The 26,511-nt window shown below is 35.0% G+C and overlaps 1 protein-coding gene across 2 annotated transcripts; it reads right to left on the bottom strand.

Annotated features, from left to right (window-relative positions):
- LOC126976180 (actin-related protein 2) lies at nt 1-24,633 on the bottom strand. Of its 2 annotated transcripts, XM_050824426.1 has the most exons (12): nt 24,472-24,633; nt 24,275-24,385; nt 22,811-22,825; nt 16,206-16,277; nt 15,227-15,370; nt 13,327-13,429; nt 11,895-12,001; nt 8,785-8,934; nt 7,374-7,499; nt 6,143-6,295; nt 3,587-3,715; nt 1-2,396 (listed from the first exon to the last, which is right to left on the bottom strand). In XM_050824426.1, the coding sequence occupies exons 1-12, from the start codon at nt 24,517-24,519 to the stop codon at nt 2,355-2,357; spliced, it is 1,200 nt and encodes a 399-aa protein (XP_050680383.1). In that variant the 5' UTR covers nt 24,520-24,633; the 3' UTR covers nt 1-2,354. The 2 variants fall into 2 exon arrangements, with proteins under 2 accessions (XP_050680383.1, XP_050680384.1); XM_050824427.1 differs by lacking the exon at nt 22,811-22,825.
- Between the last annotated feature and the right edge of the window lie 1,878 nt (nt 24,634-26,511).

Consider the following 26,511-nt stretch of genomic DNA (forward strand, 5'->3'; position numbering starts at 1 on the left):
TCAAATTAAGTAGATTTATTTTATTACAATATTTTTGATTACATTAAATGCAAAATAATACAGTCTTAATTACATCTTAATATAAAATATACGGTGTCCATTTCAATCTACCCACATACATGTACATCAACTAGTCATATTAATAATTCCATTGATATTATCCGCGTGCAAAATCATACTGTTGCCAGTGAATTTTGACATTTGTTTGGTAGTGAAAAACGTCTGCTGGTTATATACTCGCATTAGCATGGAGGGTAGAGGTAAGGAGAATCATCTGTGTATAAGAAAGTGTCCGTCAAAATGCATTAAAGTAGGGTGGCGCCACAGAAGCATCATCACAGTAGCCAAATATAAAATAATACTAAACACTCTTGGTGCACTTTCCCTCTAATAAGAGCGTCATTGTGGAAGTTTTTTGAACTGTTATTTACAGCATAAGCTGCACAAAGTGTCAACTTTACTCCTTTAATGGATGATCCTTCTTGCCTCTACCCCCCATAGCGTAACAGACTAAGCAGTTAAGTGTATGTGTTATAGATACAAGTAGAGAGTGAAGAAAAGCAGTCTGTCCTCCCCGTCGTACCGGTTCGCTCGCTTGCGTACCGGTACTCGTATTAAGTTGTGTCACGATTTTGCTGCATTCTTACTGATTTTTTTTATCAAATAAACAATTTTTACTTTAAATATACGCACTACCGATACGAAAATAAACACGGACGAACACGTGGACATTAGCTAGATTATGTTTTGTTAATAATCCCGACTGAAGCTGTTTATATGTACATTAAGAATATTAAAATACAAACTATGTTACAGTTTCGAACTTGAAAGACGGCGATAATTTTTTTTATTAAATACATTGGAACGTTCACACTATTAAGATTATAATAATGAACTTATAAATGGAAATTTCAAAAGTAATGTTTTATTTCTTTTCATCTTGACATAATTATATTATTTTGAAGTCATTTTACTCATAAATCTTATAAAAATTTTGAAATCAAACTTAAAATATAACAAATAAAAAATTCTTATAACTAATACAAAACATAAGGAATACATTAGGTGTCTTATTTATTAAAGTGAAAACTTATATTAAATTTAATATATAAATATCTCATACGGCCTGAATTCCTCGCGTAACATCCTAAAGAGTAATCTAGACGGATGTAATCCAGAGTTCCATCAGGGGTGACCTTGCTTGATGCCATCCATGTACACTGCAGATGTGATCCAAATGATGATATGACCTTCATTGTTCTTGGATTGTGGGTTAAGTCTGAGCAAAGTTTAAGTACGCTCTATAGATCTTAGCGTCGGCCTTAAATTTAAGTGTAGAGCATAAATTATATTTGTAACCAAAATGTATGAACGACGCACGACTCGAACCCGGAGTTTTACGTTTGTCAATCTGATCTTATCAGTCAGAGGTTTTTTACGGCTTTGATCAAAATCGCACTCAGAGTATTAAGTCGGAAGTTTGTATTTTTATTTATTGGATTTGGATCTAATAAGTTTTTACAGATTTGCGGTGGATTTAAGTATCAATTACGATACGTCTGTGATAGCACCGTGTGAATAGCACTAGTTTGTAATTGTTCACGTTCTTGTAAGCCGTTCACATTCAGCGGCAATGATTTTCTGTACAAAAAATACAATATTGCTAATCATTGTTCACTTGGGCCTTTAAAAAAACGAACGCCTCTATAGTTTTCATTTATGACTGTGTGCTGGTCGCGTCCTTTCATCTGTCTCATTCTGGCAAGCGGGAAAGAAAGGGATGTGAATACTTGCACCATATTTTAATGAAAAAATTATTCGTTTTAATAAATTATTTACGCTTTTTGCCAACCCATCTTATAAAATAGTCGTTAACGTATTATTTGAGCACTTTTTTATAGCACACTTTACACACAACAAAGGAGAAGTGTGCTTACATTGTCTTTAAGCACACTATTGCCGTTTCGCTATCAGGCATCGAATGGTATGTCCATATGTATATAGTGCGTCATTGGTTTCTGTACATAAAATTCACATCGACTTAGATATATATAAATAAAAACACAAGACAGCGCATCTAGCGGTACTATTTAAAACTATTTTTCTTATAATCCGTTACAGCAAATACACGTCAATTTATATACAGCGGTTTTAGAATAATATATAAATTTCTATACGTTTCCAAAACATTCTTTAGAATGTTTTGGAAACCTTTAGGATTGCCCTTACGTAGAGAATGAGTTTTGGAAGAGTGCTTTAAGTAGAGCATTACAGGTCAAAGTAGATTGAAAGTAAAATATTGTCAGGATAATGGTATTTGCAAACAGTAATATGTAACTATGTATAGTGTATAATTAACTAGCTCTCGGTCCCAATTTACGAAGACACCCAAGGCCCTGAAAAAAAAAATTATTGAAACTCAATATAATTTAGTGGACAGCATATTTCTTAAAAAATATAGGCAAATAACAGTGGTGTCGTATCGTTGTGATTTTCATCTAAATTTTATAGGCAAAAAACGACACTTGAAACCAGAATCTTTTACGTAAAGTGATTAAGACCTCAACCAATTTTTACGGGGGATATGGGCGTGGGATCTATGATATTATTACCACGGCGCTGCACTGCGTCAAAATATTATTTCAATCATTTTGTAAGGCGCATGTCCCACTAGAGCGGTGCTGCCTTGCCCGTTGCGGCATAGTTGCCAAGAGAATATTTTGAGCGCAGCGCCGCGACGCTTGCATATTATTAATTGTTAAGTTTATAGAATTTTATCTTCGTCATTCTGAAATAAATTAACATTCTGAAGTAAGAGTGGAATCGTGCAGAGTCATTAAGAAGGCGAACAATAATAAGTTATAGGAAATAAAGTTATATTCGCCTCCTTGAAAGCGTGACCTTGGTATTCAGCAATCCATTCCTCCTTTTTTTATCTCTTCCATAACTCGTTTATCTTCTGCACACAATAAATAAATTATAGCCAAATCCTCGTCACTATCACTCATCTTGTAATGTAGCGCACTCAAACTGGTATAGAAATGACGCGAGCTGCTGTTTACTGCAGTTGTAATGCGATAAGTACCGTCTAGTGGTATGAAGCGACACACCGCGCAGCGCCGCTCTAATGCGGTCCGGCCTTAACCAATCACGCTTCCCGCCAAAAGCGGTATGACGCGTCAAAGTGTCCCTGCATTGTATATTATACGACAAGTTCTATGATAATTGTGTTATAGTATCAACTCTCGTGACTTGTTAGCATTATACACAATTACATACGTTTTAATATTTATATGTATAAGTGAACTAACTCATTTGTACTAGTATTAGGTACTACAATAATTTATACATTTTTTTTTACTTTACGGTATTAATAAAAAAATTACAATACGGTATATAATTTTTAAATTGTATATTAAATAATCTGGTTAAGGTTGCACTGACTGATCGCGCCCCCTTGGTCTACTCGAGCCAACCTTGCCCGAACAAGCGTTACACATCCGAGCGTGATAGCTTAGCCTCATTCAATACCAACAATTTAAAGTGCTCATCGCGCCTAAAGTTTGTACTTCAAAATCCACCTCACCTGTTCCTGATACTCTTGCCTTGTGAGCCAGAAGTTATCCCGGTTCTTGCACACTTCGGCCAAGACCGCGCCGCCTATGAACACCATGTCCTTCCTCCGCGGCGGATCCTCGATGCGGATCTTGAATTTCTACACGAAGCCAGAAAAAAAATATTTATTTATAATGTATAATAGATGCCTGTGTGTATTAATGAACTGTATGTATTGTATTAATAAAATACTAGTTTAATATTATTGATACTTTTTTTTATGAAAAAAGGGACTAAATGAGCAGGACGTTCAGCTGCTAGTAATTGATACCACCTGCCCATTAGTTAATGCAGTGCCGCTCAGGATTATTGAAAAACCCATAAATTCTGAGCGGCACTACAATTGTGCTCGTCACCTTGAGACATAAGATGTTATGTCTCATTTGCCCAGTAATTTCACTAGCTACGGCGCCCTTCAGACCGAAACACAATATAGCTTACACATCACTGCTTCACGGCAGAAATAGGCGCCTGTGCAATTGAGCCACTGGACTATTTTATATTCAGTAATTGACTAATAATAAATATAAGTAATATACAAGAGACAAGTGAACTGACTTTTTAGATACATTGACAGTTATACAGAGATAATGCAACTAGCCTATAGAGTTGGGACGCAACCGTAGTGAGGTGACATTTATAACTTTATCTACACCCATGCTTTAAATGCTCTATTAAAGATTCTGAAACAGTTACCAACATTGCCAATGTCGTAATAACCATTACATCATCCAAACGAGTGTTGTAATGTTGTATTGAATTTCATAACAACACTCCTATGTTTATTTTTTCGATCCCTTCATGCGCAAAGAGTTTCAACAAACAGCCACTATTTTTTTGCTCGATGCGTCGTATCTGTATGAATTAAAAAAAAAACATTTTCGTTTACGCGCGTTCCACACTACCAGAACATGGTGCGCCGTAAAACTAAGTAGGTTATTCGAAACCGCGCCATTTTTCTTGAAGAAATGAGCGATTCAAGTTTTGACAGCACACCGCCTAATATTTTAATCGCTGCAAAAGAACATAATATTCAAGTGAATTTTAATAATAGCAATATACAAAATGTAAATTACTACTAAAATATATAATTCTTTCATTAATACTTAGTTTATTTGTATATAATCAATAATGAATGATATTAGGTTACCATAGGACTGGCTATTTTAATGTAAGCAGTAAGCAGTAAGCTAACTGTGTTTTAGGATCTTTTAAAAGATTCATATTCTGGGTGTAGATAAAGTCTTGTATGCAACTGTTGATAATTAGGGATTTAAACACTCATGTGATACTATTAGCACATTCGTGTTTTAATACCCCTTATTACACAACAGTTGCATAAATAACTAATAACAGGTACGTATTATTTATTTAACTTTTCCGGTGGACACGTTTAATCGTTAAAAAATACCAGTGATAAGTCAGACATAGTCTGATGACTATGTCAAAAGCAATATTTACAATATTGCCAGCTTAGAAATATGGTATCTAGTTATTTATAAATTAAATTTAAACATTTCAAATTATTTTTACAAATTTCTTCTTTTACAATTTTTATGTGTATATTTTTAAACATATATTATTTCTCAAAGGTGTTTTACTGTGGGAACGCCATAACTTCAATAATTCTTCATCAACTCCCAGCGTACTTATAGATGTGTTATCTCTTGACTTTGTGTAACATCACGTGATCTTCTTGCCCCCTGTATGTTTTAAGCGTAACACGAGTGCGTCAGATTTAGCACCGTTACACGTGACGCTAAAATGGACAAATTAAATAAAAACACAGCTAGAACATCTCGACCGTAATTATAAAAAAATATTCAAAAATAAAATACATAATTCACCTAAATAAATCAATTCTTCATAATATCATTTCGGAACAACCTGTAAGAAATCTAGTAGTCGCGCGCTAGCGATGCCACTGACACCTACTTCGGGCCGTCTTATGTGATCACGTGAGGATGATTAAAATTTTGTTCCCTAAATATATAATTTGTTTGTGTGAAAATTTCAATCATTAACTTTAAATTTTAGAATTACTTTTGTACGATTAAGATAGCTTTAACCGTGTGTCCAATTAATGTCGAATTTTTATCGCCACGTTGTATACGTATAGCCCCCTCATTAAATATAAAAATATATAATAAACAAATTTTATGACACAAAAGCCTTTATAAACCTTTTACACGCGACTGCGTCCACGTTGAATAGTTACTTTGGGCAATTTTTTTATGTTTTGGGACACGTTTCAAATAATACAAATACAAACTACTCTTTCCGCTTGCAGCGTTCTTCTATGATACAGCACATATCGCTTGTCATTGAGGCCAGTCTCTTTTATAGTAGTTTCCTGTAAACTTTAAACTCCTATTTCATCCCCATGAAGGTCAAAGTTTTAGAAATCCTCAAACAAATGTTTATAAATTATTTCTTATCAAGTATCCCATTTCTTCCATAAACATTGCCACAAAAATTTTTCACCGAGAGAAGATTTCAGTTCATTTCTCAAAAGAGAGTGACTCACGTTGAGCTTGTCGCAGTCGTTCTTGAGCACTCGTTCCAGATACAGCTGCTTGATCTCCCTCTCGAGTCGCGACGGGAGCCCGGGATACATGGTGCTGCCTCCGGATAGCACTATATGCTTGTACAGCTCGTTACGCATGTCAATATCAGCTGCCTGGGTCATGAAAACAAAGGAAATATATATGTGTTCAGTCCCCAATAACTTCTGGATCCCTTGTGGTACATAAAACTCAAAGGTTCCATAACCTGATTTATTGAAATCGACAAAATCCAAAACATGTCTTATACAAACATGGCAAAGTATTAATAGCGTGTTTTATAATATAACGTAACATAAAACAGAGATATCAACATTTTTTATGTAGTACCGCCAAATATATAAACAATAACAATATCTGCTATTCTCTTCCTTCATAAACGAAAATTTTCTAAGCCACGTGGTCGGGTCACGTGACCCGGTACAATAGGTAGACACCCAGTGTGAAGAAATGGTCGGATCGTCCAGACAAACGAACAAGAGGCAGATGGCCTTGTTCTAGATGGGCCAGAGTTGGTTAGAGACATCAATAAACAGTACAGAATGAAATTTCTTGGAGAATGCTTTTACACAAAAATGGTCCTTCCAAACCGTAGGGTAATTTAGAAGATAAATTTACTTTAAACATTTTGCATGGAACTAAATAGAGGATATTGTAATAATAATTTCCCTCTTTCTTCCCTGTGGTATGAGCTTCGTTTCGTGTCATACGGGCTAGACAACGCTCCTGTGATTCCTCTTCAACAGATGATCCGTACGATCGTACCCTATTTATTTAAAAGCCAACACGCCCTTAAAGCACTAATGTAGTGTATATACATGTACTTATATGTCGGATGTCTTTTAACTGACGCTGAGTCAGCTCCTTTTAATAACAATAATTGCTAAACAGTACTTTTAAATTAAGATAATCACTATAATATTATACATACATTTGTTTTTTTTGTAATTTGTTTTATTTTTATGTTATTAGTTCTTACTTTTTTTTTACCTATGCAAGTCTTTTTTACTTTTATTATTCTGTGTGGTTTGTGTGTGTTATTAATAAAGTTTTCATTCATTCATTCATTCATTCATAACTGACATGAATAATCATTCTTTGACATTAAGCTTGAGATGCAAATATTTTTAAACGCTAACGTGTGTCCTTAAAGCATCTTATGTCATATATATAAAATAATGAAACAATCATCACCTGTATAGTGTTGAAGACCAGTTCAGCAATGCCCTGACCTTCCACATTGATCAAGTGAGGTTGGAACAGAGCTTCGGGCGCCTCGAACCTTTCACCGCCCACTTTGATCACTCGACCGTCCGGTAGCTGCGAAACACCAAGAAGTTATAAGCTGTCTTACTAATGATACCTGGTGGTGAGTGATCACCAGAGGTATCACAGGAGCGTTGTAGGCTTTTTACGCAGATAAAAAATTCTTAGGCGCGCTGAGAACTTTAATAATAAAAAAAAATACGGCTTGCAATCTGGGAGTGCCGGCAGTAGTGATATTATATTAGTAATATTTTGGAATGGTAAGGAAATAACTTAACAAGAATTGCTTTAATTATCAGTATATTTTTTTTTACAAAAAAAAAGTCTACGTCTCAGAAAAATCAACTTTCATCCATAATTTCAACGACTCTTTCACCATCTTCATTACCAGCATCATCATCGGCAATCTCTAAAACTGATACAATAGGTATATACCTAATATAGTATTATATAATAGCTGACGTAAAAAACAAAATAATAAAATAAAAAATAAAATTTAAAGAAAATAATAAGTAACAAAGAAATACAAGTAAAAGTATCGCCTTAGGGAGGAGAGTCTTCGCTAATGATAAAGCTTGAAAACCTAAATTAAACTGTAAAAATATTTCACGGCTGAGATTCGATCCCTCGACCTCGCGGTGTTTCGGCTTCGCAATTATTCCATCACTGGTCCAATGACGATTAAGTATGTAGTATGATCATTAAGTTAAAAAAGCCGAACTATAATTAGTTGAAGTATCTTTCATCGATAATTACAACGACTGTCTTACGTACTTTCGATCAGGCCACGTGTTCTGACGCGAGTTTTACAGATTTATACCAAAGAAAAGTGCTCAACGCCGCTAAAGTAATTAACATTGTATACAAAGGTGTTATAATGCATATCTATTATTTAACTTAATACAATTAACATCAGAATTTCTTATCCATCAATTTCTTCAGACTAAAGAAATTTTAAGCATTCAGCCAATTATATAGCTAATTCTTAAATAATCTAGAATTTAAATATTCAATACTACTCGGAAACTTATAAATACGAACACAATAATATACAATAATAACTTTAATATCGAACCCGCGACCACTCGAGTTCCGTCCGAGCGCACTTCAGACCGAAACACAATAATGCTTACACATTACTGCTTCACGGCAGAAAAAGGCGTCGTTGTGTTACCAATAATCCAGACGGCATCGTATGCAGAGGAGCTTCCCACTGATAGATGTCCTTAGTCGCCTCTTACGTCACCCTTGAGCCTGGGGCCTCCCTATTCTCTTTATGCCCCGGGGAAGCCCAGTGCAAAATACTGGATAAAAACAGGAATACTGTAAAGTCACTCACCACATAAGGTTCTACCAGCACCGTCGTCTCCCAGGCGAGCCTCTGCTCCTGCTCTATGTTGTAACCGATGTAGCACAACTTCTCCTTCATCATCCGGACTGTTTCGAAGTCTGCCGAGTGGTTGAAGGCGTAACCACGCAGTAGAAGCAACTGTGAAAATGATGTTTTTAATGTATATAAATAAGGGTCGAGACGAGCAGCACGTTCAGCTGATGGTAATTGATACGCCCTTTCCATTAGAATGCAGTGCCGCTCAGGATTCTTGAAACACCCCAAATATTCTGCGCGGCACTACAATTGCGCTCGTCACCTTGAGACATAAGATGTTTAAGTAACGTAAGTCTCATTTGCCCAGTAATTTCACTAGCTACGGCGCCCTTCAGACCGACACACAGTAATTTTTACACATTACTGCTTCACGGCAGAAATAGGCGCCGTTGTGGTACCCATAATCTAGCCGGCATCCTGTGCAAAGTAGCCTCCCACTGGTATACTATAAAACGAACAAGACTTGTAAATATATATGTCGCAGGCACATTGTATGATTTCGCATATCACATACGGCGTCGTCTGTTTACAAACTCTCGCAATGGTATAACATAAAAAGCTTTGAATGCTATATCCATACATTACCTCATTTACTGCAGTTGATTAAACTATTTGGTCAATAAGCAGCAATGTAAAACATATTCAGTTCAGATTTGATTCGGACAGTGACAGTTGACACACGACTTAAGGCGACACTAAATGCCAGCGACCTTGAGCGATATGAGTTCACGGCTGCCGGCCCGCCATCTATGTACCAAAGCCAATATTTTCAAAATTCTTGCGTGGAAAACAGTTTATATGCTTACAATCCTCGTTATTCACTACAAATCTGAATAAATGAACCTACACAAAAAAGTACAAGCTATAAGAATAACTTATCTGAGTGAAGTACCAAAAAAATGCGTCACGCCATGCCAAATAAATTGTTTAACTTCAAAGAAAAGTGGTAGTTCAAAAAGGCTCGGCAGTGTTAACTATAACCGACAGCAAGCATAAGCAACCTACAAATAAGACTTAAGGATATGTGTAACAGGATTAATAGTTCGTAAAAAGGTGTTCATAGCTCGAAATGCTATACTTTCACCACAAAACTTGTCTAGAAACACCATGTTTGCGTGTTTTCTGCTTACTCTTCGCCTTAAGGGAAAAACGTGCTTACACTGTCTTTAAGCATACTTTTGCCATTCCGCTATCAGACTGCGAGTGACATGTCAGACGGGAAGCATTCAAGTTTATAAACATCCTAACCCTTCCCTCACAGTATACATACCTATAAGAAGTATGTTAAAAAAAAATAGTAACGAATTCAAGAAAAAATGTGATTTGAATTCATTCAATTCAAGATGAAAGAACAAACTGTTCGCGCCGTTAAATAAGTTAGCTAGAGTCAAGGGCTCCTTTATAGGTGTTGGTACTGAATTTTACAATATAATACCACACAGTATACCGTGAGTCGTAACTCACTGACCACAATATAAAGAAATATACTAAAGCTTCTTTGACAAAGAAGACTTACTTTAGTACGAGGGCGGCACTGAAAATTTCGAGAATCAAGGAAGTGACACAACATTACTATTTAAAAATGTATTTATTGCTTTTCGAAGTATTCTCCGCGAAATTTGACACATTTTTCCATACGATGGAACCAATCATTGAAGCAACCATTCCATTCGGAAGTTGGCGTCTCCAAAATGGCCGTTTTGTAGGCGTCGACAGCTTCTTCAGGTGATGAAAATCTCTGACCACGAAATTTATTCTTTATTTTAGGGAAAGTATAGAAATCATTAGGGTTTAGGTCGGGGCTGTACGGCGGATGGTCTAATAGAATAATAATTCTATGTTTTATTGCTCTAAAAACTCTTTTGTTCTGTGCGCGGTGTGAGAACTCGCATTGTCGTGATGGAGGATGATGCGGCGGTTGCAGTTCTCTTTACGGAGTTCAGAAACGACCTGTGGCAAACAAATGCTAGCATACCATTCTGCATTAACCCTTATTTGTCCCTCAAGAGGGATAGTCGCAACATAGGCGGTTTTGGAGACAAACGTGGCCACCATTTTTTTTGCAACACTCCATGAACGAACAATTTTTGTTCGCTTTAACTCATTTTCGAACACCCAAACTCGTGACTGGTTTTTTGTTTCGGGTTCGTACGCGTAAATCCAGGATTCGTCACCTGATACGATGTTGTATACAGCATTTGAGGATCCTGCGTGGAATCTTTCGAGAGTTCTGACGCACAAAGTAACGCGAGCCGTTTTTTGCTCTTCACAGAGCAAATGCGGTATCCATCGGGAAAACAACTTTTTTACACCTAATTGTTCATGTTAGATTATTTGTATTTGACTCATGGGAATATCTAAAGTTGCCTGAATTTCGCGGTATGTCACATGTCGATCTTCCTCAATCAGCTTACGCACAGCATCAACGTTTTCTTTGGTGACTGCAGTTTTTGGACGACCTTGATGGGGATCATCATTGAGCTTGACACGTCCACGTTGAAATTCAGCAAACCAGCGATAAATTGTGGTTTTGGATGGGGCTTCATCACCAAATGCAGAAATCATCCGTTCAACACACTGTTTTTGTGTTAAACCACTTCGAAAGTCATAATAAATCATCGCTCTAGAATTTTCTCGAGTCAATTCCATTTTCTCAACGACTAAACAAGTTTGACAAGACCTTGTGACAAGACCGAGAATCTTTTTTTAAATAAATAAATGGTATTCGATTTTTAAAACCAAAGAGTTTTCAATTAAAAATATTTTAATATGTCAGGAACAGTGGAAATATTCCATTCCCGATTCTTTTAGTTCAGCCTATGTATAGTATAGTAGATATAATATTAAGTAGACTAAATTGTTATATGATCTGAAAGATGGGCTGGGAGTTTTTTATCAGTTCTCCGTCCCATGTCCAAGCCCCTTTATGAACTGATGTAGCTTCATGATGTTTACTAAGTGTTCTTGCAATATGTTATGTTATTTACACTCCATATTTTAATAAGTATATTTCTATATATCTTTATATATGATCATTGGTAAACTCTATATTTTTATGCTACCTTAATAAGATATCTGGTGATATCTCTCCCCGCTATATCCAGCCGCCGGGTCAGATGTGGCAACGCGAACTCTTCATACACAGGACATATGTGCGTCACTCCATCTCCTGTTAAATACAATTAATTACACATTAGTACTCCGTCCCAAACGATCAATACAAATACGTCATTTATTATTACAGATATAATATCTTGCCGGCTCTTAAGAAAGGTGTACGGTTTATTAAAGATACTCATTATATATCATCCTGGAAAACCGCACAGGGAAGCTCATTCCACAGGTTGATTGTACGTGGAAGAAAGTTAACTGAAAATCGTACTGTGGATGAATGCCAGACATACATCACAGAAGCGTTGCCGGCCTATAAGGAAGGTTTACGCGCTTATTTAAAGGCATCCATTTCGAATCATCCCGGAAACAGTGGAATTTGGCGGAAGGAGTCAGGTTAAACAGCTCTTCGGAACAGTCCCCGTAATAAATGCGGTAGGAGACAAACAATGCGACGTCTCTACGCAACACTAAGTGACCTAGCCGTTCACGAAGCACTAAATTCACGAGAATACGAGATGCTCTGCGTTGCAGGCGGTCAAATAGTTCGAGCTGATACTGGGGTGCGCCGGACCAGAGATGGCAGCAATATTCCATATGTGCTACGGAGCGCTAGAATGTTGGCCCAGCTTCTTCGAAGCCAATGGCTTTATCTTCCTGATGACCGCGGAATTGGCGATTTCGAGACCCGGTATTCTGTTGAGTATTTCGGTATACTAGTCGAGGCAAAGAAATGGGGAGGGAAGTGTATTCGAAGGGCGGTGGTACGACAAATGGAGTGTTTTGCTGCTTAACAAATCTCTTCAAACAAAGCATGTTCACGTAAAAGGCCGGAAAAGCTCCTGCTATTCCTCCGCTGTTGCAGGAGAATGTGGGCGGCGGTGATCACTTAATATCAAGTGATCCGTATGCTCGTTTCATCATCAGCCCGAAGGCGTCCACTGTTGGACAATTGCCTTCCCTAAACATATCCAGGACGATCGGTCCTGCTCTGCCCTCATCCAACGTATTCTGGCGATTTTGACTAGATTGTCGGTCGGTCTATCTTATGAGGACTTAACAACACTAGGTCTTCCGGTACGTGGTCGCCATTTGAGCACTTTACTGCTTGGTTCTCCTACGGATCGCCCAATTTCAATTCGATCTCGCAGGGAAACTTCAAGCACAGCCCTCTCCATTGCCCTCTGAGCGACCATGAGCTTTCTAATCAGGCTCTAGGCTTTCCAGTTAGCAGCTTCGTCTGCGTACCGTAAGTCATCACTGGCAACACACACTGGTTGAAAACCTACGTCTTCATACACTGTGGTATTTGGGACGAGAAGATTTTACAGAACTTTCCGTATGCTCCTTTATCCTGCATAAAATGGATGAAGAGTTACTTACCAGAGTCCACGACGACGCCGGATATCAAACCCTGCGCATACAGCGTCAAAACCGCCTGTATCGCGATGTATGCGCTATCGAATCCATACTTCTCGAACATAACCTGGATCGAACACGTCAAGGATCTATATTTATGATCATAGTTTAGAATAGCAATAGCACATCGACATTATGATCCCGAAAACGTACGGTGCACGTGGCATAGTTCCTTTTATTTTCCACAGCGCAAGGGTCAACATTATTTATTACATCAAGGAATTTTAGGGGTCATAGAAAAATAAGTAGGTCATTTTTTGTTTTTCCCACTCCATGGGTCGTCATAATTACAAGGGTCGATATTATTTTCTAAGCTGAGGTATTTAAGGGGTCATAGAATAGTAAGTAGGTTACTTTTTGTTTTTCACAGTGCAAATGTCAAGATTATTTATTAAATTAAGATATTTCAGATGAAATATTAAATCAAATTTGTAACCAAGATTTACGAACAATACGTGACTGATCGGTTAGGTCAGTGGAAGAGCGCTCGGAAAGAATCCGAGAGGCCACGGGTTCGAGTACCGCATTGTTCATAAATTTTAGTTACAATTTTAATTTAATTAATCCCAGAAGTGAGAGATATCACTTTAAAAATAACAAATTGTTAATAATAATAATAATTCAGTGAAACTTGGTTAAGTGGGACCTGGATAAGTGAGAAACCTCCATAACTGGAACTGATGCTGAGGTCCCAACACTTTGGCACTGAATTACCTCTGTTAGTGGGACGAGGTAAACCTCTTTATCTGGGATTTGTTCTTTCGATTTATCATCATAGATAACATTGTTTGTTTACTCATTATTATTCTACCCACAAATTCCACACGTAATTCCAAGTACGTAAGTACAAATTTTGAGCTTCAATTAACTTCAGTTTTAGTTTCGCTTTACTATCATACAGATGTTTATTTGAAAAATGTCAAAACGAAAGCTACAATCGTTATCATTACATGAAAAACTGAAGTTAATATCCGTTTATGAAAGTGGGAAGACACGCGAAGAAGTTTGTGCCGAATTTAATGTGCCAAAATCTACTCTTTGTAGAATAATTCAGAGTAAACATAAAATTGAATCACAATGTTCTGAAGGACAAGGAAAACTAAAACGTGTACGTTTATCAGAATATCCTGAACTTGAACAGTGTTTGCTAACATGGGTTAAGCAACTTCGTAACAAAAACGTTCCGGTATGTGGACCGATGATTAAAGAAGAGGCACAAGATTTCGCGCGAAGGCTCGATATTACGTGTAAAAACGTGCTTGAATATTTTTGTTGATTACATTTGTATGATTACCTTTAAGTACATAATATTTTTTTTATTAAAACTCATTTATGTACATACATAACACGTTATTTTATTTAATGATCGCACCTGTATAACTGAAATAACCTGTATTCTCACCTCTATTAATGGAACCCTCTGTAAATGAGACAGATATTTATTTATACCTGTATATCTGAGACACTGGGTAAGTGGAATACCTCTATAAGTGAAACGACATTGCAGGTCCCTTGATGTCTCACTTAACCAGGTTTCACTGTAATAGTGACACACTTTTTACACAAATTATCTTGCCCCAAATTAAGCATATATAGCCTGTGTTATGGGTTACAAGACAACGATATATTTAATACAATATACTTACTTAAACATACATAAATTCATATAAACATACATAAATACATTTAAACATACATAAATACATTTAAACATCCATGACTCCGAAACAAACATCCATATTCATCATATAAATGCTTGTAACTACCGGGATTCGAACCCGGGACCTCTAGCTTAGAAGGTAGGATCGCTAATCACTCGCCTATACAGGTTGTCGAAATATATTTCCTAAAAAACACTTGGTACCTCGATCATCTTCTCGCGATTCTTCGTGGGGTTCATCGGAGGCTCCGTGAGCAATATCTTGGTCTCCTTGGGGTCCACATTCATCTTGCTGGGCCCGAAGGTATAGTCCCAGACGTGGCACATGTCTTCCCAGTTCCTCACCACCTGAACATTCACAGTGACGTCGATTAGTCATAAGTGCGTGACGGTCTCACCATGAAGATGAAAATGAAATCTTTTTATTTACGTAAACTCTCTTTAATATTAAAATAACCCCTTGCCATTAAAACAGTTTTTACGTAGTACTCACACACTCCAACTCTCTCTCTCACACACACACATACACACACGCTCGTGTAATCTTTTATTTGGTAGTATATTAAATTATTTTTCAAGTTAATATATGATTTATTTTTGTAATTTAAAATTAAGGGTAATCTTTTATGGCTTTATGTAAAACCTAGATTAAGATTGTAAAAAAATTGTTGTGTACGCTGTTGATTACTTTAATAAATAAATAAAATAAATAAATGTCTTCAATGTTTTGTCAGGCAGTTCTGTTATGGTCGAGGGGGATTTCATCACAGAATCTAACAGAATTTCCCAAAAATGACTTATTTGCCTTAACAGCTCTAAAACTGGGTATGGTAGTTTTATGTTTTATGTCATATTCTTTATTCTCTTGTTTTTTTTTTTTCCCATATTTAGGGCGTTTATGGAAGAAATCTTAGAAACTTTAAAATAAAAATAAATTGCAATAAAAAAAGAAATTCTAGTACTTTATTCAAAGAGGATTTTAATTCATTTATTGCATGTCAAAAACCTCCACACAATCCAAAAATAATGCATCAGACCTGAGAAGAACGGGCTTAAGAAACTTAGGCAGCTGCTTATATTTTTAAAGATTTCGTAATTTTAGCGATGTAGTTTTAATAACGGAAGGAAGAACTGAAGAATCGAACTAGATATTAAGATGAAAAATATGTATAAAAAAACTCACTCCATTCTCCATTGGATAGCTAACTTCCAGCATAGACCTCAACTGGGACGCCTCATCTCCAACCATAAGATCCTGGAAAATACAACATCCCATTAATACAGCTTTTGAGATTTTAGATATGTTTTATTTGTCTAAAGTGCAGCAGAAAAAAAGAAATCTACAACGATAATTATTCTCACTCACACACACACACACACACACACACACACACACACACACACACAAATGTAACTATAATATTTTGTTTATTTTATATTCTAAATAGCTTAATAATTGTAAATTTCAAAGACCATTAATAGCTTAATAATTGTAAATTTCAAAGACCATTATCAACCACGGACTAGTAAAAAAAATAAGGACTCCGTGTCACCTTACATAACAGTGTAGCACAAAAACAAGCCGATGAACGTGTAGATAGGCGGCCATTATGAGAATTGTCATCGTCTGTCACAGATCAGTTTGCGTCTCAATAAAATATTTTAAAAATGCCGTCGTGCGTTGTGAAAAAGTATAAAAACAATAACATAAAAGTCTTTGTGGATATATGATTATTTAAAGGAGGAAAAATTGTGTAACTGTTATACCCCGTAACCGCACACACACTAGCATAAGAGTCCTTTTTTACTAGTCCGTATTATCAACAAAAGGACTTTCAGCCCTTGTTTACTAAGAGATAAGGGAGACCACAGGCTTGCTACAGGCATTAATAACTCCTGTGGAAAAATTCGCCAAATTTAGGCTAGAAATTGAGTATCATAAAAGATATATGGCATATTTACAAGGGAATACGGGTACACCAAGGACCGGCATCAACCCTCCTGTCATTTATCTGGTCTTACAAAAGAGTGTGGTGAATGGGTAACCAGGGAGAACTGTACGTACAAGTATCAGTGGTACTCTACAGTACAGTACAGTACAGGCCTCACTCTATCGTGCAACAAACAACGGTGAACAAGGCAAGTGCGTATCTTCAACACCGCAAGCCGTAGGATAAGTAGAAAGGCCTCGCACGAACCAAGCCACAATTACATGGCTCTGTCGTAAATCCTACTACTCCACAGCTGAATATCTAAGTGACCGGACAGCCTGGGACTAGATTATGATTGTGTTATAGCGATAGAAATGACTGTACAATATTATATATTTTTATCGAAAAGAGCGCAAAAAAAGAATGCTGGGAGAGTTTCTTGCGCCGCTTCTACTCTCGTTTCCAAAGCGGTAGTAGTATCTAGTATATTAGAAATGACATCAAAAAGAATTCTAAAGGAATCAATTTTGAGAAAATAAATGCCTTTTATGCCTTTATTAACAGACACTGCTGTCTCAACTCATATTTGCATGCTGGTATCACCGACAGAATGTAGACACAAAGTCTGTCATCGAAAGAAACAATTTCTTACGCAATACTGGTTTCCGATAACCCGGAAAGCGGATAAATTGATTTAGCAAGCCCACGAGACTCCCAATAAACTGTGAAGACCCAATACAGCCAACGTACCACGACCCGTATCAAGGGGGTATTTATTGAAAGCTTAAAAGTAAAAGATATTTTGGCATAATACCGAATCTCCTGTACCTATGTTAAACTTTCCATAGATACGTTTGGACTCTTTATCTCCTTGGTTTTTAAGCCTAGATAAAATTATTTACAAATACTATCAGTATCATCATTATCTGTCTCAAAACAAAGAGCTTTTTTTTATAGTTTTGTTTTTATAAATGCTACAGTACTTTAAAAAGTGGTAAAAAATCTGCAAATAGAGACCTAGTATACAAATCCGACAGTTATAAACAAAAAAAATTAAAACAGTCGAATACAGAATATTTCCTTCCCATTCGATTTGCAAATTTTCGTTATGATTTTATACTTTTTGGAGGAGGAAATTGCCGAAAAGAAAATCCTGATTTTTGAGGTTTTTATTCACAAATTTTAACTGCAGTTGTTCATATCGCACTGACGATTGTTGAAGAAACAAGAAAATAAGAAACCACCCTTAAAACGCCCAGAGACAAGATTGGAGAGGAGTTAAATAAAATAGAAAATGGGCTCGGCACGATTGAGTGATAAATGATGGAAGCTTATGCCTGCAAACTGGGCAGGTCCAAGAGGCAAGAGAGCTAGCGGCCGTCCTAAGGTACGTTGGGTTGACGAAATAAAAAAGATTGCTGGAAAGGACTGGATAATTAAAGCAAAAACAAGAAAAAACTTAGGAACTGTTGGACGAGACCTATACCTGTCAGCGTGCCACTAAAATACACATATTTTTACTTTGTAATGTATTTTCGTGTATATAATTTAGTTTATTGTTAAACTGATTTTTTTATATGTAAGTTCGGGAAAATAGATATGCATTATATCGGTAAGTAATTCATAAAAAAGATAAAGGGATAAATAATAATCCTAAAAAAGTTCTAATTCAATTAAATGATATATTAAATAAGTTAGTCGAAGGATCAAAAATAGAAAATAAATTATTTAACATTTTCAATTTAAGTAATTTATTTTTTTAATTACAGAAAAATTATAATAAATATAACATAATAATTTATAATGTTAAAAAAAATAAAGATGGAAATAACAAGAATAATTGAAATATTAAGTTAATAGGTAAAATGCCTCTCTGTGCTTTTAAAAACTGCAGAAAAATAACCACCACTAGTAAGGTTTCAAAAGTGTCCATTCTATCGGTGAGTTTATGTCAGTTTCTATTTTACGGTACATAAATGTGACTATAAAAATAAAATAAATCGTCATTTGGCGAATATTAGCCAAATGACGATTCGCACAGCAACAGGTTATACGTTCAATACGCAGCTATCGAAATTATACCTTAACAAACAGAAATAAGGTTGACTTTTATACTAAACCTATTAGACATTTTCTTGCACTGTGTTTGTATAATAAGAAGAATGTTGAATGCACATAATTGCTTGAAAGAACCAAGTAGCTCGGAGAAAGAAACCCAATTACCAACGAAGTAATGACTATAATATTTCATTAATGAGCATAAGTGTCCTGTTGATGAAACATATTGTTACATCCCAAACTAATACAACATGCATACAGATGAATCTGAACGGACATGAACTCCATTCGGAATTAATTAACGCCTCTAGGAATGTTGTCATTCTTGTTGAAGCTGTAAGGGAGACTGTAGAAAGATTAGTAGCATTGTCCATATGGGCCACAGTGTCATCATAGCTTACCAAAACAGTATAAGATTTCAATTTATTTTTGATAATGTATGTTCGAATTTGCAGAAACTGTGATGACCATAATGTTAACACCAGGAACTAACAAACTTGCTACGGTTAAGTCGAGTTAGGCGATGTAAGTAAAGGAATTTACAACATGATCCCAGAAAATGTACAAAGCAAATGTGTTACGAAATTCAAAAGAATTATTAAAAAAGGTATGTATGGTAAAGATGATTATAGCATAAATGACTTTCTCCATGATACCACAGATTTAGGAATGGAGCGAACACTCTTAGGCTATTTAATAAGAGATTTTATAACGAAATTTTATTTTAAAAAAATTGCCCGCTGAGTTTCTAGCGCCCGTTCTTCTCAGGTCTGAGGTATAGTATTCCGAATGGGTGGTAATTTTGACGTTAAATAAGTGATTCTAAATCCTATTTAGAATGAAAAAATGTGAATAAATTTAGTGTTTGAAAAAGTAAACGATTGATAAATAAGCATGTCCGGAAGTGCTGCATTAAATATCTGATTACCAAATTACCTGCACAGTCTCAGGAGCAAACCTCTGGATAGCGTGAAATTCATCAGCTTTGGTTTAGTATTTTATTACTGAAGTAAAGTGTATAACCAAATAACCGAAGATGAGGTTAAGTAATAATAATAAAAAAATAAGTACCGCTCAAGAAGTTGTTTTGACTTTACCACCCTAATTCACTATTAATATATCGGTTTTATGTGCGTGACAATTCCACGACTGACCTGTTCTTCCCCGGGGTATAAAGAGAATAGGGAAGTCCCAGGTCCAACGGTGTCGTAAGAGGTGATTAAGGGCATTTAACAGTGGGAGGCTCCATTTCAAAGGATGCCGGAGAGATTGTCGGTACCACAACGGCGTCTTTTTCTGCTGTGAATCAGTAATGTGTAAGCATTTTTGTGTTTCGGTCTGAAGGGCGCCGCAGTTAGTGTAATTACTGTGCAAATGAGACTTAACATCTTGTCTCAAGGCGGCGGCAATTGTAGTGCCGCTCAGAATTTATGGATTTTTCAAAAATCCTGCTCGTCCCTTATTGTCATAACAAACGTTTCTAACTCATCTTTTAAAATGCATGACAGGATTCTATTAATGTAACCTACTTTACATTAAATTCCCGAGATAAAATTCTTGACCTTTCAGACGGGTCTTTTTCGGATAATTTCCATTACTGCTTTGATCCTTAGATAATTTATACGTCTAGATAGACTTTGACAGCTGTGACCACGTCGAAAACAATAGCGGCCGGTTAAGGCGAAACACGCAAACATGGTGCTTTTAGACAAGTTTTGTGTTGAAAGTATAGCATTTCGAGCTATGAACATTACTTAGTCCTGTTACACATATCCTTAAGTCTTATTTGTAGGTTGCTAATGCTTGCTGTTGGTTATCACACATTAACACAGCCGAGCCTTTTTGAACTACCACTTTTCTTTAAAGTTAAACAAGTTTGTTGGCATGGCGTGACGCATTTTTTTGGTACTTCTCTCAGAAAAGTTATTCTTATATCTTGTACTTTTTTGTGTAGGTTCATTTATTCAGATTAGTAGTGAATATCGAGGATTGTAAGCATATAAACTGTTTTCCACGCAAGAATTTTGAAAATATTGGCTTTGTTACATAGATGGCGGGCCGGCAGCCGTGAACTCATATCGCTCAAGGTCGCTGGCATTTAGTGTCGCCTTGACCTCTATTTTCAGCACACGCAAGCAACTAAAACAAAGTGAGTGCCGTATCGCGAGTGTAAGACGCAGCTGTCATGCACACGATAGTAATAAGCCTGGTCTGTAATCATGACGTGTTGCATAACAGCTAGAGGCTCTGTCTAGACGAATAAATTATCTAAGGTTTGATCATCTTTTATTACAGTTTTCAATGTCTACACAAAGGTTTGACTATTAGTCCAAGAGGATGAAGAGTTTACCTTCACACCTAGCTATCACAGCGATTCGGTACTCCTTATCACCTCACTCCATTTTAAATACCACCGGAATATGTAAAACAGATTGGCAATGAAATGAGAAAATAAAAGAATGACAGGTTCCAAATTCAAACGTAAATATATATTTTTAAAAGTAACAGTATTTATGGCCAGGCTATATTTTAAGCATAAATGACTTAGAAACAAACATTTACATTCATCTAACAAATGTTTGCATTTACCCATACTCAAACGTAGGTCCAACAATTTACTAGTCAGGGTCCACTATCTGCTGGGCTAAGGGCTGGCTTTAAACAACGAACTAACATTCTCAAGAGCCCAGTTAATGTGCTGACTCTTGACAGTTCCCATTGAGATGAGTGAAATTTTATTTGTAAATGTTAGAAGCTACTATAACTTCTATATTTTAAGTAAATGAAATGATGTTATAGGCATACCAATAACATTATCATTTCATTAATTACAGCTGGAAGACGTCCACTGCTGGACAAAGGTTTCCACCAAAGATCCCCATGATGATCGGTCTTGTGCTGCCGTCATCCAACCTATTCCGGTGATCTTGACCAGATTGTCGGTGCATCTTATATGTACCAACATTATGTCTTCTGGTACATGGCCACCATTTGAGGACTTTACTGTCCCAAAGGCCATCTGTCCATCAAGCTTTGCAACCATCTGGGCTATATTGGTGACTTTGGTTCTCCTACGGATCTCCTTGTTTCTGATTCTGAGCTTCCTCACATGGATAAAATTACCATTTCGGTATTAAAATTAATTATAATTTCATTAACTTGAAAAAAAATAGTAAATATATTTTGGTTACCATAAAGGTTGAGTTAACTTAAAATAGTTCTGACAAATTATCTCAATTATAATAAGTATAAAAGTATATCCTAATTTTTTTAATACATTACATTACATTGGTTTATAAAAACAATACAAAAACAACACCATAACATGCTCTTTTACAAGTTAGTGAAGAAAATAATTAATTGTATGAACGAAGTACGATAAGAAACCTTCCATACTTTTTAAAAAATCAGAAAAATTACCTTTAACCTTATAGCCCAGTAGACTTCTAATACTGTTATTTGCAAACACAAATCATTCGTTCAACCAATGATTTGAGTGCTCATTAGTTAGGTAATGATCACAACGTTATGTTATTAGTCAGATGACAAGCACAACGAATCATAAGCAATTGGCTACAGGCTTCTGTTAATTTTTATCGGCTGTAATCCTCCTCTACATATAATTATATTAGGTATTGTATCAAAACAAATCTTATAACTGCATTAAAAAATAATAGCTGCTAATGTATGGATAAGTAGAAAAACTTATCAGATGAGTTTACATGCTTTTATTGAAACAAACACAACATTTTGGTTAATGACTCAAGGACATTCCTATATGTATATTGAAAAGACTTACTCGTATACAAATATCCTGAAAAATCACAATGATTTTATTATTATTTTTTAAGTCAATACCAATTTTCACTGTTTAGGTTTTTTTTTATAATATTTATTTAAAATACAATATAATAACACACACTTAAACTTTAGGAAGCTTATCTGTGTGTGAGGCCGCTTAAAATTAAATTATATAATATTTAAAAAGAAAAGAACAATTATTTTCAATTAATACAGTTAATACAAGATGTTATATGTTAATTGTCAGGTTATTGTCTGATACAGTAAACCATTGGTTTTTGTTTAGGCATGTTTTGGAAAACATCCAGATTCAGCACCAATTTTGTTTTTGGCTGAAAACTACAGAACCCTCTACCACACCAAAACTATGGTTATTTATATATTATATACTCGCTGACCCAGCAAATGTTGTATTGCCATATAAAGTAAAAAGAAAATAATAAATAATAAAATTTTTGGGGCGTAAAAAATAGGTGACGACCGATTCTCAGACCTACCAAATATTAAATCTTTTATTTTTTACCTCCTGAGAAAGTTAGAAAGATATAAAGATTTTAATTAGTTATTCATTTTGAACTATTCTTTCAATTTGATTCATGAACGATGGGGGACACATCAAAGGAAAAACAAAATTGTTGGTTTATTTAATTCCGAGCATTTTCAAATTTATTCACCTTTTAAACCTTCTCTGGACCTCCACAAATAATTAAAGAGCAAAATTAGCCAAATCGGTCAAGTTGTTCTCGAGTTTTAGTGAGACTATCAAACAGCAATTCATTTTTATATATATTATTATAACATGTTAATTTAATAAATAAATAATTAAATAAGTTAATTTTTTTTGTTTCATATTAGTAATATCAAATGAAATACATAATTATTTATTCACATATTCCAATAGTCTATTATATATTATTCTGACACTACTTTTTACCTATTTAACATGAAGTTATTGAATATTTTAATCCATTATATTAGCTTGATAGAAATAGAGCTTTGGAGAGCCTGTTGATAAGTGATCACCACAATCTATGCTCCACCCCTCTTCAATAGACAAACTTAGTTTAGTTTTTGTCTATTATAGAGAAGAAGAAGTTCTGACTCCACTTATACTTTTGTGATAATGGACAAATAATCTGTTTACCTCTGTAAGGAGACTACCTCTACAATCAGATTGTAATAAACATTTCCATCTCTGGTAGTAAATAATTTTTATGTGGTCTAGTGTTTTTACTACTAATCTAATCCTAAAAGAGATTCACAAATTCATGGCTTAAAGGATAGCAGATTGTAAATTCAATTATATATTTACATTATTAAAATGATTTTGGGCTATAATAGTATAATATAGCTGGATATGAGTTCTAATATCAGGTGACATCATTTCGTCCAGGTAATTTTATTAGAAACTCTCCTTACATGTTATTTCTACATTAGGATGATTCATACAAATCATACATACCTTGACATCAATATCACCAATTTTATTCTCTGCTCTTATGATTGGTCTGCCAACCATTGATGGAAATATGAAGGCTGGAAAATTGCTGCCAGCATATCCACATTTCACAAACTAGAAGTAAATTTAAATAAATTAGTAATGCTCCAGGAAATTTGTTATCTTTCAATATAATTTCGGTAGTTAATAGGTATACTTACTCCTGTGCCGTTGTCACACACAATAACTTTTCTACCTTGGTCATCCATTGCAGATTTATAATATATTATATCAGACTGAACAAATAATGAACAGGGAGCACTGGAAAATATTATAAAATTTAAAGTATTAAATTATGAAAGATTCAGCACCCCTACCCGTCTTCAATATGAAATAATCAAAGATTCTACTTATCACTGTCAACTGTCAAGTGTCAACTCAACTGTCAACTTGTCAAATATGAAATTTTCTTTTACTTTTAGTTTAGTAGCATTGAGTGTTGAGAGTGACCACAGTAGAATTATGGATTTCCATATTTCTACTGTGGCGTGAGCTTTGTTAAGTTGCTTTATTTTTAAGGAAATATGAATAAATTAATTTACTCCAAAATATCAAAATTTTGAAAAAGGTTACAATATTTTGGATAGTATCAGCCTATCAGGAAAGGATAGATAATAATATAATTTAACTTTATAAGTTGGTTACATTAATTGCGTATTGCATTTACATTTAAAAACAAAAAGATAATCTTGGAATATAGCATTCATAAATACAACGCCATCTGATCATCATTACCTAGTACCAAAACAAAATCAGCCCCATGATCCAAACCAAATCCATTAAAAGTAGGCTATGGTACTAACATTACTTAAGTATTACCTGTCCTTAAACAACATTTAACAATATTTAAGTCTGTATAAAAATAAACAATCGAATTTTAAATAAATGATTTAATGTCATGTTGATGTGATAACTTCTTATGGGAGGGTAAACTGCTTCCTAACACGTTTCGTGTTATGGCTATACGCCAGTCTATCTGGCTTTCCGTTTCTTCACGTATACGGTAGCGGTAGGCAGGATCCTCCTTTCTCACTCTAACCAATCGTAACTTTTATAGGATTTAATAATGATACTATTAATGTATTACTGGGGCGAATCAATATGACACTTGGCTGGAATGTCGTTTGTTAAATGTACTGTATGCAGAAAAGGTTTTGTTTCCATTTCACTTTCTCGTACGAAAATGAATAATATTTTTATTTTTTAGAAGTCTTGGGCATGTATATTATTAAATTACATAGATCGGTTTTAAGTAGTAACTTGTAGTTGTTATTCAATTTATATGGAATTAAAACAAAAATAAATAGTTATTCGTATTAGATTTGTTTGTTTAAATTAATTTGAGTTTTTGTTGGTACATCTAATAAAATAAATAAATAAAAACCTATTTAGATTGTAATTGCTAACATAAATATTGTGATTGTAATGTTAAATTAACAAATGGTTATATATAACTGCGTTAATATATAACGCTGTAGTAACTTTTAATTTTTAACAGTGTTATAATAATTAACGTTTTTTTGTTAATTATTTTATCAACTACTCTAACTCTGCTATCGCTACTGCCCTCACAGGGTGACTGTCGAAATCGAGCCAGGTGTCATGTTGATTCACCCGAGTGAGTTCATACACAAAATTCTAATTCAAGAATTTATAACTAAGAATGAATTATATTCTATAATCAATGAAAGATTGTTTCAAATTTATTTTCTTTCAAAAATAAATATAAGATTTCAGAAATTTTCTGTTAATAATTATGGTTTCTTTGACCATTATTTGGACAGGCAAAAGGTTCAAGCCCAAGGTCCAAGCCAAGCCCACATGTGCTAATCTTTTTTAATCTAGGTAATCAATAAACGATTTATTAATAAATAACCTAAACTTTTCTCAAGTTAAACAATTTCAATATTAAATTCTTTTCTCTCAGAGCACCGTATTTAGTATATTAGAAGTAACATCAAAAATAATTCTGAAGCAATCAATTTTGAGAAAATAAATGCCTGTTAAATAGATCAACTTTAGTCAGTTTAAGTTATCATTCTGTAGGGTGTCCGGACTACTGAGCCATACGTTTTCTATAACATATTATGTACTATTGGCTGTAACGCTGGCTGGTGGCAAATTTGTGAATCAAGGCAACACAAAGTTCTAATAATTTGGGTTCATACGTTTTTACTGGCGCCACTCGACTCTTTGCACAA

This window comes from Leptidea sinapis, chromosome 39 (assembly GCF_905404315.1).
Source record: "Leptidea sinapis chromosome 39, ilLepSina1.1, whole genome shotgun sequence".
Lineage (NCBI taxonomy): Eukaryota > Metazoa > Arthropoda > Insecta > Lepidoptera > Pieridae > Leptidea > Leptidea sinapis.